Source organism: Magallana gigas, chromosome 9 (assembly GCF_963853765.1).
Source record: "Magallana gigas chromosome 9, xbMagGiga1.1, whole genome shotgun sequence".
In the NCBI taxonomy this organism is placed as follows: Eukaryota; Metazoa; Mollusca; class Bivalvia; order Ostreida; family Ostreidae; genus Magallana; species Magallana gigas.
In genome coordinates, this window is record NC_088861.1 from 26192066 (window position 1) to 26211164 (window position 19099).

Genomic DNA, 19099 nt, shown 5'->3' on the forward strand with positions numbered 1-19099 from the left:
GCATCCGTTATGCAAACTTCAGCTACATTAGCAGCTTTTTCGCTTTTAGCGTACATGTTTTTATCACATCGTTGTACTTGATTTTCGAACAGCAATCGATGACAACAGCAGCATGCAAAGTCTGGTCCTCGAGCAGTACTTCTTTTGAACAGATTGACAACCTGTTCCTCGTGTTCAAGTTTTAATTTTTTACTCAGCCTTGATTGTTTGGAATTTTCCTTTTTCTTTTCTTTCACACAGGGATTAAAGAAATAGTTTTGTTTACTTTTCTCCTTTGCTTTCAATCGGAATGCTTCATCAGTTTTGTACCTCATTGCCCTTGTTTGAAGTAACGTTCTTCGAAAGTTTTCATCGGAGTTATATTTCGGAATACTTGTGTCTTTTACTTTCTTCTTGTGAGCTTTGTTTAAGTGGTACTTTTCAGTACTTCTTTTCTTTACATCTTCTCTGTGCTTTTCGTTCATTTCATATTTTGTTACACTTCGTGTTTTCATTCTTTGCCTGTGCTCATCATTATTTTTGTAATTCATTTTGCTTCTAGTCTTAACATTCTCTCTATACAAAGTGTCGGTTTTGTATTTTTGTAAACTCTGTTTTCTGCATGTTTCTCTATGTACACGGTTTGTCCTGTACTTTTTTACCATCTTCTGCTTGATATTGTCCCTGTGTATAGAATCAGTTTTATATCTTACTGCTGCTCGAGTAAGCACTCTGTCTCTATAAGCATTCTCTCTGTATTTGGTCCGACTTCTTAACTTTGCATGTGTTTTGTATGAAGCATCATTTTGATACCGTTTTTGATTTTTCTCTTTCAAGGACATTCTGAATTCATCATCCATTGTATACCTTAGAAAAGCTTTTTTCAGTTTCTGATTTCGGAACTCTGCATTTTCTTTGTATTTTCTATTAAACGTTTCTCTTTTGTACTGAAGGCTCTTTTCTTTTTTATCAAGGAAGCGCTGTGTTGAATGAGTATCTGTTTTCACATTGACCGATTCGATTTTCAAACCATCTCCCACACTTGCATTTGAATCACCAACATCGAGAACAACATTGTAGTGATTTTCGTCCTTATGGTTCAAATACAAAGCAACCTTTTTTGGTATGAAAGATTGACACACATTTTTTCCTGAAAATCTTATCCAGCGACTACCAGAGAATGTGAAAATATCCAAACCTAATAAATGAGCGCATGCCAAAATTTCCAACTCTGTAGCCCACTTTCCTGTCCGCATCATAGACAACACATGGCTTTCTATGGACGTTTCAGTTGATCTCAAAAATGTCTTGAATACATTTTTATTTCTCAATATGTGATTGCAAATTGCTATGCGTAAAGTGTGATGATACTCTTGTGAATGACTTAAAGAGTAAGAGATTGCTCTAAAAAAGCAGTTTCCATCTGCAATAATCTCTTCGCATACACATGGTTTTCCTAATTCTTTTTCAGACATTTCACAATTTTTAATGGTTTCAACATCAGAATATTTTATACCTAGAACATTGCATAGTTGCTGTCTAGTACTCTCTGGCAAACAGTGAAACCTATATGTTTCTTTTTCGCTATGAAGGTAAAGAACCTCATCACCTCTATTTTCTTCATTGAGTTGTTGATTATTTTCGGTTAGATTTTCATCAGTTTTCGGAACTTTGTTTACTATTTCCATTGAAACTGAACAGCAGTTTACACCAGTTAAATTGCACTCAACAACATCTGAAAATCCCATTGATCTGGCAAGTGTCTGTATATGCATGAAAAGATCATCTACACTTTTAAACAGAAGTCTTGTACTCTTTCCGTTTGGGCTAAACAGGCCTCGTGTAGTCCTTGAATGGGAGTCAAATGTAAAGTATACATCATTTGTTTTTCCAATCAAAAATGTGTTTCCTGCAAAACATACGAAACATCCTTCTGTTTCTGTCAAAGCCATTTGTAAAGCTTCATACAATGGGTATGCATCAAAGTCTGCATAGCAGGGTTCCTCATTTGAAAAGCAAATCATGCTAGCTAATGTTGAATTTGTTGTAAATTCAAATGATCTTTCAAAACATTCAAAGTACTGTGGTAACTCATCTAACAAATATCTGCTTTGAATCAGTGAGCTCCGTTGCAAAAAAGTGTACAACTCATTACCTGTAGCTAAAATTTTGTTCATGTCATGTGTTGTCCAGTGAATGCTTTTTTTAACATGTTCGAAAGCTAGCCCTGCTAAACAATTAGCAACACATTGAGTTCCTGCATTGTCGCCAAACATTGGATTTGCCTGATGAAATGAACCCTGAATACATGAAAAACTAGTGTTGTTCAGTACATTACATTCAGCGACATTTTCACAATTTTCGTTTTGTAAATCTGAATTTTTCTCCTTATTGTCAATCTCATTTTCAAATGTATTGCAAGCTTTGTTTTGAGTTGTGTTAAGATTTACACAAGTGTTGTATTTCCGTTCAGAACATACAAGATTCACTGTGACCGAGTCAGTACTGTTTTTACAATCAGAAGCCGTTTTGAATACTGTCTTTATTTCCTCATCTTTTGATATACTGCTGGACCCTCTTAGCATGGAGGTGTCCAGCTGCGCCTGACCTGCTGGGCTAGGCTCAGAGCCTTCATCATGCCCAGGTACTCTCGCAGGAGTACAAACCCACGCTGGGGAGTCAGGGGACGGTGCCTTTGTCACGTTTTTGACAAACAGACGACTTCCCCGAGGAGATGGAAACCTCGAGGCAGGTGGATGCATTTTCACTCGAGGCGAAGCCTGCATCCTGGCCAGGGGTTTTTCCTCTTTAGGTGGGAACCCCATCAAACCAGACCCCGGAAGATTACCGGGAGGAGCTGTAAAAGCTCCATCCACTGACCCGCAAGGGTCAATAGACTCGACTTCATTTGGTGGTGGTACATTAAGGATTTCCTGTTGTCTACTTTCCCTTTTTCTTATCTTATCTCTCTGGCGTTTCAGCTTGCTGTTACTTCTCACTCTCTTAGGCATCTGTAATTATAAAATTAAAAATACAAGAGATATTTGTAAAACACCTATGCCCCCCCCCCCCTTGGAAAGAAAATGAAAGGAAACTACAATAATTGAAATTTTTCCAAGTCCAAGGCACATAACTCAGTCATAAAATGCTAGAACATACCAAAAATTAAACTTGATCTAGATATTATTATGATAAACCTGTATACCAAATTCTATTTCAATATGTGCATCCTATGCGAAGAAAATGAACGGAAACTGCAAATATTTGGAATTTTTCTACGTCCAAGGGGCATAACTCTATCGAAAATTGCTCGATCGCACCATAAATCAAACTTGACCTAGATATTAATATGATAAACCTGTATACCAAATTTCATTTCAATATGTGCATCCCTTGCGAACAAAAGGAACGGAAACTGTTGGTGAACCGACTTACTGACAAACAGACAGCAGCAAAGCAATATGCCCTCCCTTCTTCGAAGGGGGGCATAATAATATAGGGCCCCAGTATTAGCCAGGGGGTCACGGTTTGTATTATTTTCATTCTACATTATCACACAATGCTTGCATAGTTATCTCACAAATTTAAGTATTGTAGTATTGTAGATTTTTAAAATGTTTGACCTATACTAGTATATATTTCTATGTTGAACTAAGAACCCCTCTTGGAACTTGGTATTGGCCAAAGTCGTCCATTTGAACAATTTAAAATCTTCATACAGAGGGTGCTAATATTAGAGTAATCTCACAAGTTGTAGCTTTGTAGTTGTTTTAAAAGTTTTTTAAACAATTTCCCTTATATATTTATGTGATACGTCAAACTTTGAAACCCTTTTGGGACACTTAATATTGGTCCCAGAGACATGATTTTAACAAATTGGATAAATAATGACATTTCTGGTGTAATGGTTCTTGAGAAAAATAAGTTTAAGACATAAGCTTTATTTCCACTGATACATTAAACTCCCACTGAGTAAGGTTTTGTCCTTTTCTTTGAAAATGGGAATCCATTACAAACTGATTAATTAATTCCATAAGGATGTTTAGTACCAAGTTTGGTTGGTTAAATTTGGCCTGGTGGTTCTAGAGAAGTAAAACATGTGAAAAGTTTACAGATGGACAGACAAACAGGTAGAAAACAGATGATCAGAAAAGCTCATTTGAACCTTATTCATATATAATGGAAATTTATGACTACCGGTATATCAAAGTATTTTAATTAAAGTAAATAAAAAGCATTTGAATTCTCTCTCTCTCTCTGTTTCTTTGATTAACAACATAATGCAATGGAATTTAAGAAAACAAATAATATAGACTGCATTGATTATTGTATATAAGTATTAATTTTTTTAATATATTCTAATTTTCATTGAAAATTTAGCTGAAATTGGCCCAGTGGTTCTCAAGAAGATGTTGAAAATGTAAAAAGTTTACAAACGGACGGACAGACAGATGGACACCGGACAAAAAATGATCAGAAAAGCTCACTTGAAGCTCACAGCTCAGCTGAGCTAAACACCGCAATGCACCAATTGACAATGTTGTTGTTTGGTAATCGGATTAATGCAAGAGCCTCACATCTAACACCTCCCTCACATCTAACACCTCACATCTGACCAACATAACCACAATTCTGATTAAACAAGCTTTATACATTTAAAAAAATTATGGCCAATTAAGTAAAGTAAATACAAAGATGATTAAACTTTTTAGCTTAACATTGAGGTTTTTTGCCCCACTGATCGTCGTTCAACAATTTGAAACCAAAACATATTAAAAGTTATTTATTCTGATTTAACACATGTAATAAATTGTTATAAACTGGATCATAGGATGTCTTGAACATATGATTTTTGGGAATAATTAACTTACACAATCCTATGTTGATTTTTAACCTGTCTAAAAAACCCATTAAGTCACTTGATGGGCCAAGTTTAGAATGGGATAAAATGCAAATTATACTGATATAAAATTGTGATCCCTTCTTTTTAACCCCATTATTAGCTCAATGGTCAGAGTTTGAACATATTAGAATCACAATTATTATATAAGTATACATGTAAATGGATAATAAGTTAAATTTTACATGTCATAACACTGCACTTCCAAAATACACATGCATTAATTCCTACCTTATATCAAAGTCTTCATTATTCTGATGCTTGAAATGTAGTTTTAAAAATAAAAGCATTGAAGATTGAGATAAAAGATTTGTCCATCATGTGTGTATATATACACCTTTCAAAAAAAGGAAGATTTTTCACTAAAAATATCTTTGTAAAAATTTGTCCTCCCAATTGTGGATCCATCCAATCCCCAACTGTCATGATGTGAACAAACTTGAACCAATACTACCGCAGATTGCTTTGACAAAATGAATGTCAACATTTTTTCAGTGAAATAATCTAAAAAAAGATAATCTTTTTAAAATTTTTATCCCTCCTGCACAGTCCCTGAAATGCTCTACTTTCCAATTTCCAAAACAGTGAGTAAACGTTGAGCACATGTGGAGCTAACAGAGACTGCACTCTGAGCAGAGGGTGAGGCAAGCTGCATAGAATTTGATGAGTGCTTATGAACAATGAGCAAACTAAGAGTGCAAACAAAGTGCAAAAAGACAATGAACACAGTAAATGATCTGTGAACGTAAGATGAAAAATTTATTCCGAGAGCCTCGGGAGTTATTCTTACATTGTGTTTTGTCTATAATCAGAAAAAAATAACAAATAAACTACATGTATGTATTGTTATCAGCAACAACCTAAATGTAATATAATCTGACTGAACGATAAGTGAACGCTGAATGAAAGATGATCGCTTTGTAAACGGTGAGTAGGATCGAAGCAGAACAAAGAGTGCAAGTGAATGCATGGTGAATGCACTTTAAGTGCACGGTAAAACGTTTCAGAGACTTTAGCCCTACCTTACATACCAGAGATCAAGATTAGAACAAACCTGAACCTTTGCCACCAGAACATGCTTCTGCACAACATTTAACTTTTAAGTCGAAATGAGACAAAGTATTTAATAAAAATATTTCAATAACTCTTTATTATCTTTCCTAAATAGTGGATTTGAATTCTATTTAAAACTGGATTTCCCTTTGCAATATATTGTTTTGCGCATAGTTTAATAGAAATTGTCTCAGTGGCTCTTGGTAACTCGATACACTCAGCGTATTGTTTGACTTGGTGCATTACCAGGCAGACATCTACCTATATTCATAATGACTTAATTACTTTAACATCTTATACATTCCTCTCCAGATGAGCATTTATATACTGAACTTATAAATATTGAGAAAATATAAAAAACTTTCATGAAGGTGATATCAATACATGTATGATATTGAACAGTTTTACAATATAATGATAATAACTTTCAAAAACAATTTTATCAAAACCAGAAATTTTCATTTGCACATGCCCACTTTCTAGCATAACCAGAAATAAACTGGTTGCTACAATAAAAACAAAATATAGCCATCATCTTTTTCTCCTAATATATATTCCTAGTATATGTTTAAAAAAATAGCCAAGTTATAATATAATTAGGTTCAAAAGATATTGTGGAGCGCCTGCTTTTATGCTTTTAAACAGAATTTGAAGAAATCACTTCAAATTTTCAAGAAAAACAAAAATGCAAGTAACTTGATGAAATATCCTGCGCATCAAGCATTGGCCGCTTTCTATATCTATTAAGGCTATTATGAAACTTATACTTATCTTTACCATATGCACATTTTTTTTTAAAAAGTAGTGGAGATTCAGGAAAGTTTATTTTACTTTTAAATATAAATATTCTGTATTTTTGATTGTTTTTGTTTTATTTATTTTATTTGAAAGTCAAATATTGACCTGTGAATATTTGTTCAGACCAGTAAATTTCATGACGTCACCGGTCCACTTGACCAGTGTTTGAAATAACTGTCCGCCTGACCACCTTAGACGCATAACTTTTGGCAGGGACAAACAAGTTTGTTTCTATGAGCGCCCAACTGGACGTGGGGATTTTTTTTGAGTAAAGTGTACATAATATGAGGATTTTAAGATTTTTTAACTGATTCAATCCTAGTCACATTATTGCTTTTCTTGTATGGTCATTTAACAGCAGTCCATATAAGCATTTAATTTACATAGACTATTCTCTGAAGCAACATGTGAACATGGTGAGGTAGAGTCCCCAGACATGCTACGGAATAATTTAGGACTATCAGCCTTGAAAAAAGGGTATACGATAACAACATAACTGAAGAAAAAACCCAAGTTTATGAAAAGGAACGTCACATTTGTGAATGTTTTACATGCAAAAATAATTAAAAATAAATGATTGATATAAAAGATTTGAACTTCCTTTTAACACAACTAAAGAATCTAAATTCCATTGGTTACAATTCCAAATTTTACACAGGATATTACCTACAAATTATTACTTACATAAGCTTAAAATTATTGAATCCCCTAAATGCTCTTTTTGTACCCAAGATTCTGAAACAATCAGTCATCTTTTTGTAGAATGCTCATTTGTAAAAGAACTATGGAGTGACATTGAAGAGTTTCTTTTAAGAAACTACAGGGTCTCCCTAATGTTCCATAAGCAAAGTATATTTCTTTGTAAATATAAATCAAAGGCCTGAAGGGCCATAATGGCTTACGGGTTTGGTATGTCTATATTTACATGGATCGAGTATGATTCCCTCTGTTTCTTACTGAAACTTTAGTTTATTTAGTTTAGCTCTATAGAAAGTAACTAGCTACATGTAATTCATAGATCAATAGAAACTAACAGGACCGATATCAACATGCCCCATTTGTTGATTGGTTGAACGTTAGTGACCGAAACAGACAGGATTGAAATCTAGACGCCTCTTTTATCAATTGGTTGAAACCACCATTGCTTTTAGGAAAATCATAGACTGTATAAAATAATAATGATGATGTCAGACTCAAACTCCAATATGAGGCAATTTTTTTCTTTCTTTTATCCAACGACTGAAGTACATTAACTATAAATTCATTCAACTATTTAGGACACAAAAACACTTAAAACCAACATGCTCTCAAATATCAGTATATACCTTGTATTCCTACGCACTATGAACTTGCGCGAGAGTTGGTGCACGGTGCGACGTAACAGCGCCACAGCCAGCACGAAATCACTGCGCGTAAAAATAATATAACCAAATGATGAAATGTACTGCATGTTATGTACTATAATTAATGAATTCTCATGAAATCTACACCAACAAGTATTATTCCATTTTATTTGTATTTCATAAATGTATATTTATTCATATATATACATTCATATATATATACATTGGGTTTTTCTACTTTTTTGAGAGGCTGACCTTCACAAGCTTTTATAAGAATTATAGATTCACAAGGCAGTTCTAACACCTGTTTTATTTTTTTCCCTTTGTACAGAGATAAACCCTTTGGAGGGGGGAGGGGGCAATTTAAGAAACAGGCAGAAATATGCGATTACAACAAACTTGTTTTGACACCAAATTTAATTAAAATTAAATACTGCGCTATAACTTTGCAGTCAGTCTCTTTTTACATGACATGTGTACACAGTCATTTTCAGAGGCATACTATACGATGTCTCTATGTTATAGTAATCTGACATTCCGTATATGACTTGCAATCAAGCTTAACTGCATATTGTTTTCTTATTTGAGTACATTTGGTCTCAAGTTTCCAATATTTTTATGACAAATAAACAATTCAATCATAGCACAACGAAGGTAACTCCATCGAGGGAACATTGTGCTATTTTTAGATCTTGGAAAATCCCCAACATTCGATAATGGCGGAGGTGTCGAAGAAGGCACATTATATTAAAACAAGTAGTAATTGCCCCTCTATTTATGCATTTATTACCGATTTATAATTCCAATTTCAATATATCTCAATCATAAGTTCAGTTCTTTAACAGTTAAACACTTGACCCCTTGCTGAGATCGATGTCGATCGAAGTTAGCGACGCTCTCTGCGGGTGCAAATGTTTTTATGAAGATTGAACGAAATAACGACAACTTTACATTTACTTATCACTGTTAGGATTTGAAATAATTGGGAAAAGATTTTTTGCTTATAATACATGTAAATATGCAGAGCGGAAAGCATGGCGGCACTGTGTGATGCATGGCGGGGGCCTATACCTCTATGCAAAAACGGCTTAGGGAAAACACTGCAGTTAATATTCATTCGCGTTAGATTTCGAGTTTATTTAAATAAAGGCAATTCATATTGGTTACAATAACATAAGTGATAATAACATATGGAAAATATAATCTTGCTTTAAGATATTTATTATGAACAACAAACAGTTAACTTTGCAACATTCGAATAGAACTTTTTTTGTCGCGCATGTTCAGATAACTGAACTCTTTGCCGTAAAGATTATCCGGCAACTAGATGGCCGTAAGCCATAAAAACTACAATATGTATAGAATACAAAACCTGTGAAGTTATATTGTAAAACAGTATATATTCACTTGTAGACTTGAAACATACCCAACTTTAAATGTGTTCGAACTCAAAAGGAAAATTGAAAACAGGCTTCTAGTGGAAAAATATTTACTTTTAAAGAACTGTGAATTTGAAAAATTCGAGAGACACTTAGAGAATATTATTGAATTAATTTAGCAAGTCTTTACTATATCCCCAACTATTTGTTAACAGAATGTATGATGCTTTTTAAAATATGTAAATAAATCTTTTAAATAAGCAAATCCTGATAAACAGCTATGCAACAAAGCAACCATTGCCCCATCAGCTTTTTTATCTCCCCTTTCTTCTCTCTCATAAATAAAAATATGTACATGTATGTGCTAAGTATTATGTTCATGCCGTTGTTTGTGTATAATATAATCACATATTGGAAAATCTTTGATTTTATAGCTGTCAATTTATAAGTTATTGTGCATGTTATATTTTTTATTTGCTTTTCATTTTTGTGTTTATATGCATATTATTTCACTCAGTGTGTTCTGTCCTTTCTCACCCCCACTAAAAAACATAAAAACAAACTTTCACACCATTGTGAATTATCATATACCTATTCTTGCATGTATATTGTATGCAAAAAAATGTTGAGATTCCAAAAGAAATGTAGTTTGTAAGAAATCTGTGAAAGTCATGAATGAAAACACAAATTAAAAGAAAAATAATAATAATTCCTGTATGTTAGGCATGCAAATAAAATTAAACAAATGTCAACTGTTTTCTGTGGGCTGGCTGAATTTTAACAGGGCTTAAGGGTGCAACGATAAACCCTGAGACGGTATATCACGGTAAAAATATGCTACGGTTCAATGTCATGATACCGTTCGGTATTTCAATCCAGAAAATTTTTATCCGTCCGATTCAGTTTGAAAATTATATTTTCAAAATGGCTTCCGGTGCTGAAAAACATGCTTCGCATTATTTAATTTTGCCCCGTGCTACAGTGCATCCCATAAATCTTCGATACGGTAACATTTTCGGTTTTGTAATATTAACAAAATTGGTTAACAAAGTTCCCAAATTGAGTGTTTCTACGTGCAAGCACTATTTTGCGGACGTTTTCCAACTAACAAACAACATGCGTATTGCACCTCATATAAAACAGGATTATCCATGCATGCATTTGTCTGTTGTCACAAGAAATTAATGCCACATTAATTTGAATGTAATTAAAATTAAAGGTCACCTTAGTCATCAAATATTTTGCTTTCAGAAAATTCATTACATCTATAAAAAAAAAAAGCATAAATAATTTCATAGTTGCCAGTGTTAAATAACGATGTTGATGTCAACTTTAGATTTTTACCTTATGCAGATCATGTTGACATTCTGATATTTATACAGCTGATTAGGAAAAATATGTGGAAAAAAATTATGTAACTAAAGTTGGAGATTAAATAATACCAAAATATGCGTAATTGTTTTTTTGTTATTTTTTAAAAGCGCATCAAAAGTATCACGATACATATGGTATCATAAAGTCTGTATCATGATACGAATTGTGAGGCAAGTGTATCGATGCACCTTTAACAGGGCTGATAACTTATACTAGCTGAGTGTCTAGCTAGTTTTCTGATGAGTTTGAAACACTGCATTTGACCAGTAAATATTTTTTAGTTCTTTGTAATTTTAATTAGGCCTATATTTCATCTCAAGGCAGCTAAATTAAAAAAACCATTATGAAGTTTCTTATCCTTGATTTTCAAATTAATAAAGTATAAGAGGACAGATATCTAATCAGGGTTGGAAATAATAGCCCGCCCTATATGCCAGTATATGAGTTGTTTCTTAGGCAGGCGGGGTGAAACTTCAAAAGACAGCCCAGCAGTCGGGCTATTTTTAATAGCCAGTTCCTATCTTTAAACCGACAATTTTTTATTTCTAAGTTATTTACCTCATTCCAAAAAGTACAGATGCTGTCACATTGTTTGGTATCACTGAGAATTAGGTAAGATCTATAAATTGTAATCTATTTGCTCATTGTAGTGAATGATTGTTATAGCCAACCAGCATTTGCAATAAAATTTTGTTTGGCAATATTACAAATGAAGCAACGTTCTAGATGATATGCAAGAGTTAAATATGTTGTCAACCCCCAAAAAGCGTCCCTTGATTGACGCCAACTGGAAACGAAGACTAAGTCTACGACCAAAATGAAAGACACCGAAAAATAGTTTCTGGATGGAAAGTAGAATTTAAATGGCTGATAAGAGACAAAACACATGAGAAGCCGTATTGTAAACATTGTCAGGTATGAAATGGAAGTACACCATTTTTACAACCTACTATTTATTCTTTCCAGAATTATGCAAGTTTAGATGTGGGTAGTTAATTTTGAACAGACTTCTTGGGAAATCCCACTTTACAACTTTTAAAACAATAATTCTCGAACAATTTAGAAGCAAAAAAACACAGCCATCCACAAAGGCAGAGAGTTTTTTACTTCAAGTTACACATGTGCTTGAAAATCAACTATATTTATATCACATAAAAAATACAGCCCCTGCCACTGGCAAAACTAAACCCCTATGCCTCAGCCATATTTTGAACCTTCAGAAAATTATAGAGTTGTGCGACCACCTAATACACAATTAGCAGTTAAAAGGAGTGCATCTGAACATATAAATAAATCACATTTAAGTCAGACTGTTGGGGGTTTTTTTTCCATTCCCTTCTTGTCACTTTTCATTCTTTCAAATTGTTGTGAATAATTAAAGTTATGTGTAAATGTAAACGACTGGTAGATTTTGAGCAGGGCTGGTAACTTTTAAAAGTAGCCAGCCCTGTAGCTGACTGCTGTTTTTTGGTGGATCTTTCAGCTTTCAAAAAACAATTTTCCTGTTCTCAAAAAAAGTATGTCAAGAACGATAACTCGTAATACAAACGATAGCGCGTACACAAAACATTGTTGATGGCCGAAAATCTTAACAAAGTGTCCAACCTAAGAGTTAGATACCAGAAGCTATTGCATTGGTAGTTAATGTAAATAATTTCAAACAAAATCGAAAATTGTGAACTCTTTTATACTTCGCTGCGGAGAAAATGTCTGCCCAGGGCCAAAAAACATCTCAAACTTACGCTGATAATGAAAACAGCACATGCACGACTGAAAAGGCCCCACTTTCGTAATCTGGATATTTTACATTCACTCTTCGGTGTTCTTCTTTGATAGAAATCAAAAGGACGATTCAATCTTCCAGTCAAACAGTGTTCGCCAGTTCAGTAATTTTCCTATAGCTCTTTTTGACCTTCACCTTTCATGGAAAAAAATTGTTAAGTCGTACGAAAAAAGGTCGAATGACCAATGCGTCCTTCTGCGATGCAAACCATCCTAACATATATACATACATATATATATATATATATATATATATATATATATGATTCAGCAGAATTATTATATATGACAGGTTTTGTTAACTATAGGTTTTATCAAATGTTCTAAAGCGATTTGTTTTTCTCAAATTGGTCCACTTTCAGCTATGTGACAGATAGCAAACTACTAATTTAATAACGAATTATTTTTCAATGTAGATTTGTTATAAAAAGACTGTAGAGCCCTTTTGGTCCCTACTTTGAGGATCAAACCCCTAATTACGTATCGTTTGACTTAGGTATGGTACCGTATAGATAAAATCTTTAATTGATGACAAATTATTTTTCAGTAAAGAGTTATTATAAAAAGACTTTAGAGCCCTCTTGGCCCCTTATTTAAGGGGCTAATCCTTATTTCTTGATATCAAATAAAAGGTCTTGTAAATATAAACACATTTTGTTCAACAAGTGTTCAGAAAATGTTGACCGTTCTAAAGATATCTGAACAAATGTGTTTTAGGGGCCGACCCTTTAAATCCTTACTGGGACCACCAACAAAAATTATTTAGGTAGTATATTGTTAAGAACATTATTCTAAGCAATTTTTGTTCTATAATTCTTATCAAAATATTTCTCCTTTTCTAGATATTAAAGATCAAAGTTTTGGACTTCTGGCCCCTTGAAACCCGTAATTACGTAACATATGACTTAGATATGGTACTGTATAGATAACCAGCTGTACAATAAACATTTTTGCTTTTATAATTGATAACAAATTATTTTTCAGTAAATAGTTATTGCAAAAATACATTAGAGCCCTTTTGGCCCCTAATTTGATGGGCCAGCCCCTTTTTCTTTAAAACAAACGAAAGTCCTAGTTAATTTGAACAACTTTTGCATTACATGTCTTAACAAAATATTTACACATTAAAAGCTAGGGCCGAAAATGTGCGAAATATTTGTGAAAGAAATTGGTGCCAATTTTTGAGCTCGGGCGAGCTTCGCCGCCTTGCGCATTTTTCAAACAATCAAATAAATAGGATCATCTACAGATATTCATCTACTATCCCTGAAAGTTTCACGTTTCTATCTCAATTAGTTTTTGAGAAGTTACGTGGACAAAATGGGCCTTAAAAATTCACTAAATCCTCAAAATCTCAAACCGGAAGTGACGTCATCAGCTAGAAATTTTATAATATCAAGTGCGTTTGATGCTCAATACGTCCTGAAAATTTCATGCAAATCGGTTGAGTAGTTCACGAGAAATAGCGTTCGAAAAAAGTCAGAAAAAAAATAAAAAAAAAAATAATAATAAAGAAAAGAAACAATACAATAACAAGAGGGTCTTCCGTTGGAAACGGAAGACCCTAATAATCTTAACCCGCACAATAATAGAAAGGTCTTCCGTTGGAAACGGAAGACCTTAATAATCCCAAGGTAAACAGTGTGTTGTCGCTAATCTTTCATGTAAAGGAATTCCGCGACTGATGTGTAGTTCAAATGATTCATCCGTCATTAACTCCTCATCTAGTTGCACTCTTCCACCATCTAACAGATCTTGACTTTGATAGTAAATGTCCTGAGCTAAGAAACAGAATCTGGTCACGTAATTGTCCGCATCTTCTTGAAGACCCTGGACGCGTTTATATTCATCTTCACGTTCGTGGTCTTCTACTGACCAGAGTTTTGCTTTTGCTCTGAAAAGGTTCATCATGAAAACATGATCAGCACGATCAAGAAGTTGTCTCATCTTCCCCCATCCTTTGACACATAATCCAACGATACAATTACTCTTATGTACAGTTCTCCCTCTTAAGAAGTACATTTTATTGCATTTACAAAACGTAGAATTTTCTAAATTTTGATAAATACTCTTCTTGACCACAGCTACCTTTGTTACAAATTGAAGTAACTCGTCCATCTTAGAAGACAATATCTGCAAAGTGGAAAGACCAAGTCTGTGCTAAAATAAATATAGATTCTCGTCTGAGCTAAAATAGCATAATTCATTATTTAAATACCCGCCAAATCTTTGCATTCCTGAGCTAAAAATACCATGGGGTACTACCCAACATTCCTGTGACGTCACACATTCCACAGACTCGCAAGTCTGCAGTGAGTCTGTGCGACGAGCCTTAGTTTGATACTACTTACACATTTAATTAATTATGCTGATTGCAGCACACTTCATTCCTGATGAATATTCTTCTTTACACACGGTTTAACTTCCTACATTTCACTACTTTACCTACATTAATATTTTTAAATCCAAGACATGAAGTAAAATATACATTGTTTATATATGACAAGTATTACTACATGTACATGTACTTGCCTTTTGTAGCATGAATGTATAAAATACAAAGTATCACACAGATCATTCACCTTACAATTTTCATCAATACCAGCATTTTACTTATAATATAAAAGCTAATTCCAATTAAATATTAGTTACATAACACAGATTAAAATAAAACCCACATGGAAACAACTTTCCATCCAAGTAATTTTGTTATATAAAAATTGTAATACATGGGGTATATGTTGTCTTTATATATTTTCATATACGACATAATTGAATATTGTTTGGTGTATTTTATCATTTCTATGACCCATGCATTCATCTCCTAATGCAGTGTTTTTACATTTAAGATTGGTTTCTTAATTTTTCATATATTGCTGCAAATAAAAACTAAGTTATCAATAAATGTTTAAACAAAGAAAATGGGGGAAAAAAGTAGTTAACACTTATCAACTTGGAGCTGTGAGGATATGTTACATGGAGTCTAATATTTTATGCAATATTTGCAAATATAACAAATTATTTAAGAAAATGAAAGTTAATATCTGCAAGGTCAAATCAATCATTTAATAAGTCAAAACCATGTGATTTTCTAAGATTCTAGCTTACAGACAGACATTGTAATATACTGGTATTTGATCATATAAAAAAAGTACTTTTATAGTTTATAGGTTTTTTGAAATGAGAATACTTTACAGTTGAAAAGTCTTGTTCTGCAGAGGTTTAGTCGGGTCGTAGAGATGTGTCCATTCGAATCAATAAGGAGTGCCCTTGGCTGTTGTTGATGTAACCCGAGTCGTAGTTTATGGAAATAGGCCTTTTTGGGGGACTTTCGAGCATTGTCCAGACCGGTGAAGCACTCATATGATCACATCATGGCTACAGCAGACAGTGGTAGCATAAAAATTCTTCTTCTTGCGATGAACTTGTTCCTTTCATTGACTTTGTATGCTGTCAATGCTGAAAAAGAAAAACGAGAAAGATTTCATTTTCCGGATTTAATTAATAAATTTTTTTCGTTACATTTAGAGTTTGTAAATTGTATAATGTGCGAAAGATTCATTGTTCGTCTTGTTTACCAACCAAGCATTCATATATTAGGGACGTTTATATAATCATATATGTGTATACCCTGGATAATCTTGATTATCATGCATATAAAGTTGGTTAATGGTTAACTATTTAAAAGAGATACGGTAATAAAAATTAAAACGCCGAACCAAGTTTGAAAAAATGACGCCATCTTGATTTGATGGCGCGAGATCTCGTTTACAAATGAGAGATAAATTAGAGCCTTGAAAATGTTATTGGGAGTACCTATATTGTGAATTAAGTTACCTTGACATGAGTTCTTCGTTCCTGTATTATCTCCTTGTTGTAGAGGCTATTAATGCTTCTCAATTCTCCATTTTACAACAGCACCTCCTTGTCCATTTTAAACTTCGCTCGGAATCATAAAGTGCACCAATACTGACCAATCAGAACCCGCTAAATCTTGGAAAAGTGCATCTTGGGATAGTTTAAAATGAATAATGTTAAATCAAAATTATCATTTTTTACCGAATAGTATACTTTTTACATGTATATTTATTTTAAATAAGAACTGTTTGAGTCAGTATTTCCTGGTTAAATACGACAAAGTATTGGCGTGTGTTTGTTACAATTGTATTTGTAACACGTGATTAACAACAAAAAAATGGCCGACCGTTTGTTTACAAATGTCTAATGAAATTAAACAGGTTTTAATGAGACATATGTATCAGATTTTGTCTTTAACTATATTTTATTTACATGTACCGATGATTTTGCCAAACTAAATATGATAGAGCCATATATAGTTTACTGACAAGTTAGTCTTGACTTGTCCAATTTTCACCGCGATTCTAAGCACGGTCATATTCTTATTCAAAATATAGAGGTGTGAAAATATTATGTTCATCACAGAGCAGGTTCTGCATGAACACACAGAAATCACAAATATAATTAGATGCCGATCAATTAACGGGGTCCGGTTAACAGCGTTCTCCCCTACGGTGAATTTACAACTACGATGAATTGATGGCAATTATTTTACAGTTACACATATGCACTGATTGGTCATGCGATGAACAGTACGTTAAGAATACTTATGAAATTAAAATACAAACGCGTTAAACAAGCCGGGAAGTAAGACGTACACGTCGGACTGATATATAAACAAAATATAATTTTAATTATTTGGTATATATACTTTCTACATCAAATGTATACGAATGTATAATCAAATTTTAAAAATGGGATCAAAATCACGTGCACCACATGGAGAGTGCTGGATTTTAAACTGATTTTGTAATATAACGTATAACTTCAGTAAAATTATAAATAATGCTTATTATATCTTATAACAGAAACATGTGCATGTTTCATAAACATGTATCAATATCTGTGTTTACAGTGCAGAAAGTTAATACAAAGTATAGAAATGCATAGGGAGTTGCGGCCCTTGTTGGGAAGTGGTCGTGTTTGCAGAGCTCCGCTTAAAATATGTAATTTTTTATCGAAAAGTGTGTGATTGATGATGAGAATGAACTAGTTTCAAGGAATATATGAAAGAAACATTCGTCGTGCTGAAGATTAAGCTAAATGTGAGGTAATCCTATTTATTTCAGTGTTTTCAGTGTTTTCTATGTGTCTTGTTTACTCGGTGAGAACAGTTCACACTTCTATGCTACTTATAGACAATAAGGTCCGAAATCACAATTATTCCTCCTGTATATTAGTAGCAAACTTTAATGTGTGATCGCTTGTACTTTTCTGTATTATGTGTGATTCCAACAACAAAAGGGCATTGAGAGACCTATCCATATCATTCATTGAGGATCCTCGCACCCCCAAAAAATCAAGAGAACACGACAGCACACCTACAGAGATTGAAGTATCTGTCAAATCTCCCCCTGAACCAATAATGCAGTCTACACCTAATGCAACTGCTGAGCAAGGCACACAACCAACTGCAGATCCCAATCAGCAGGGTTTCCATCATCAATATGTGTTCAGCTCCCCCATCACTATATCAGCCGAGGATATTCAGAAAATAGCAGAGGCTGTGAGAGTGGTCGTAAGAGAGTCTCTCCGAGAGGAGATGTCGCAAATGATAGCTGAAAAGGTCAAACCATTGTGTATCCAGGTTGATAAACTACGTGATGAAAACAAGCAACTCAAAATGCAGTTGGATGAACTAGAACAATACGGGAGAAGACCTCTGATCCGAATCTCGGGCATTCCTGAATCCTCAGCTGAAGACACGAAAGCCAAAATTATCGATGTCACAACCAAGGCCGGGATCGAACTCTCTCCGGACGACATTATAAATTCCCACCGAGCTGGAAAACCGCGAAACGGGCCCCGACAGATTATTGCGAGACTGAAATCTGTTGACCCGAAATTCGGAATCCTAAAGGATCAGAAAAAACTGCGTTCCCATATCGACACGAAGAACGTCAGGTTCAACGAAGACCTAACCAAATTCCGAGACAGACTGATGTATTTATGCAGACAACTGTGTCGTCGCGGTCGACTAAGTAAGGTGTGGTCATCGACCGGTAAAACATCGGTCAAAGACATCAATGGCAAAGTATATCACATTCGCGAGGAATCCGAGCTGGTTCAATTCGGCCACGACATTCGGGACGATATCTGATGGACTACAGTGACTTCCCGTACTATCTTCTCCACTCCTTTTGTGAAAGTGAACTCGGTGTTATTTTCTTATAAAACTACCTCTTAATAAAGTAAAGATACCACACCTGTTTAAACATACAATGTACCATTCCATTGATGTTAAAATATATATGTCACTATAATTCAGTAAAATAAAACATAAGCAATTTTATATAAATCTAACTATTATCCATTATAACTTCTCTCTTCATCTTCACACAAATTAACTCTTTCCATGCAACTTCTATGTCTGCATACATTTTGTACATATATTTTGTTATTTTTCATTTACC

The 19099-nt window shown here is 33.9% G+C and overlaps 1 protein-coding gene and 1 long non-coding RNA gene across 2 annotated transcripts in view; both read left to right on the forward strand.

Annotated features, from left to right (window-relative positions):
• The window catches only part of LOC136271161 (uncharacterized), a 132313-nt gene that overhangs the window by 107631 nt on the left and 5583 nt on the right, over positions 1-19099 (forward strand). The gene's annotated exons all lie outside the window — the stretch shown is intronic.
• On the forward strand, positions 17583-18786 carry LOC136271388 (uncharacterized). The gene has a single exon (XM_066071315.1). The coding sequence runs from the start codon at positions 17908-17910 to the stop codon at positions 18784-18786; it is 879 nt and encodes a 292-aa protein (XP_065927387.1). The 5' UTR covers positions 17583-17907.

Coding starts and splice junctions, on each gene's coding strand:
- LOC136271388 (XM_066071315.1), top strand. CDS start 17,908: ATGTGTGATTCCAACAACAAAAGGGCATTGAGAGACCTATCCATATCA.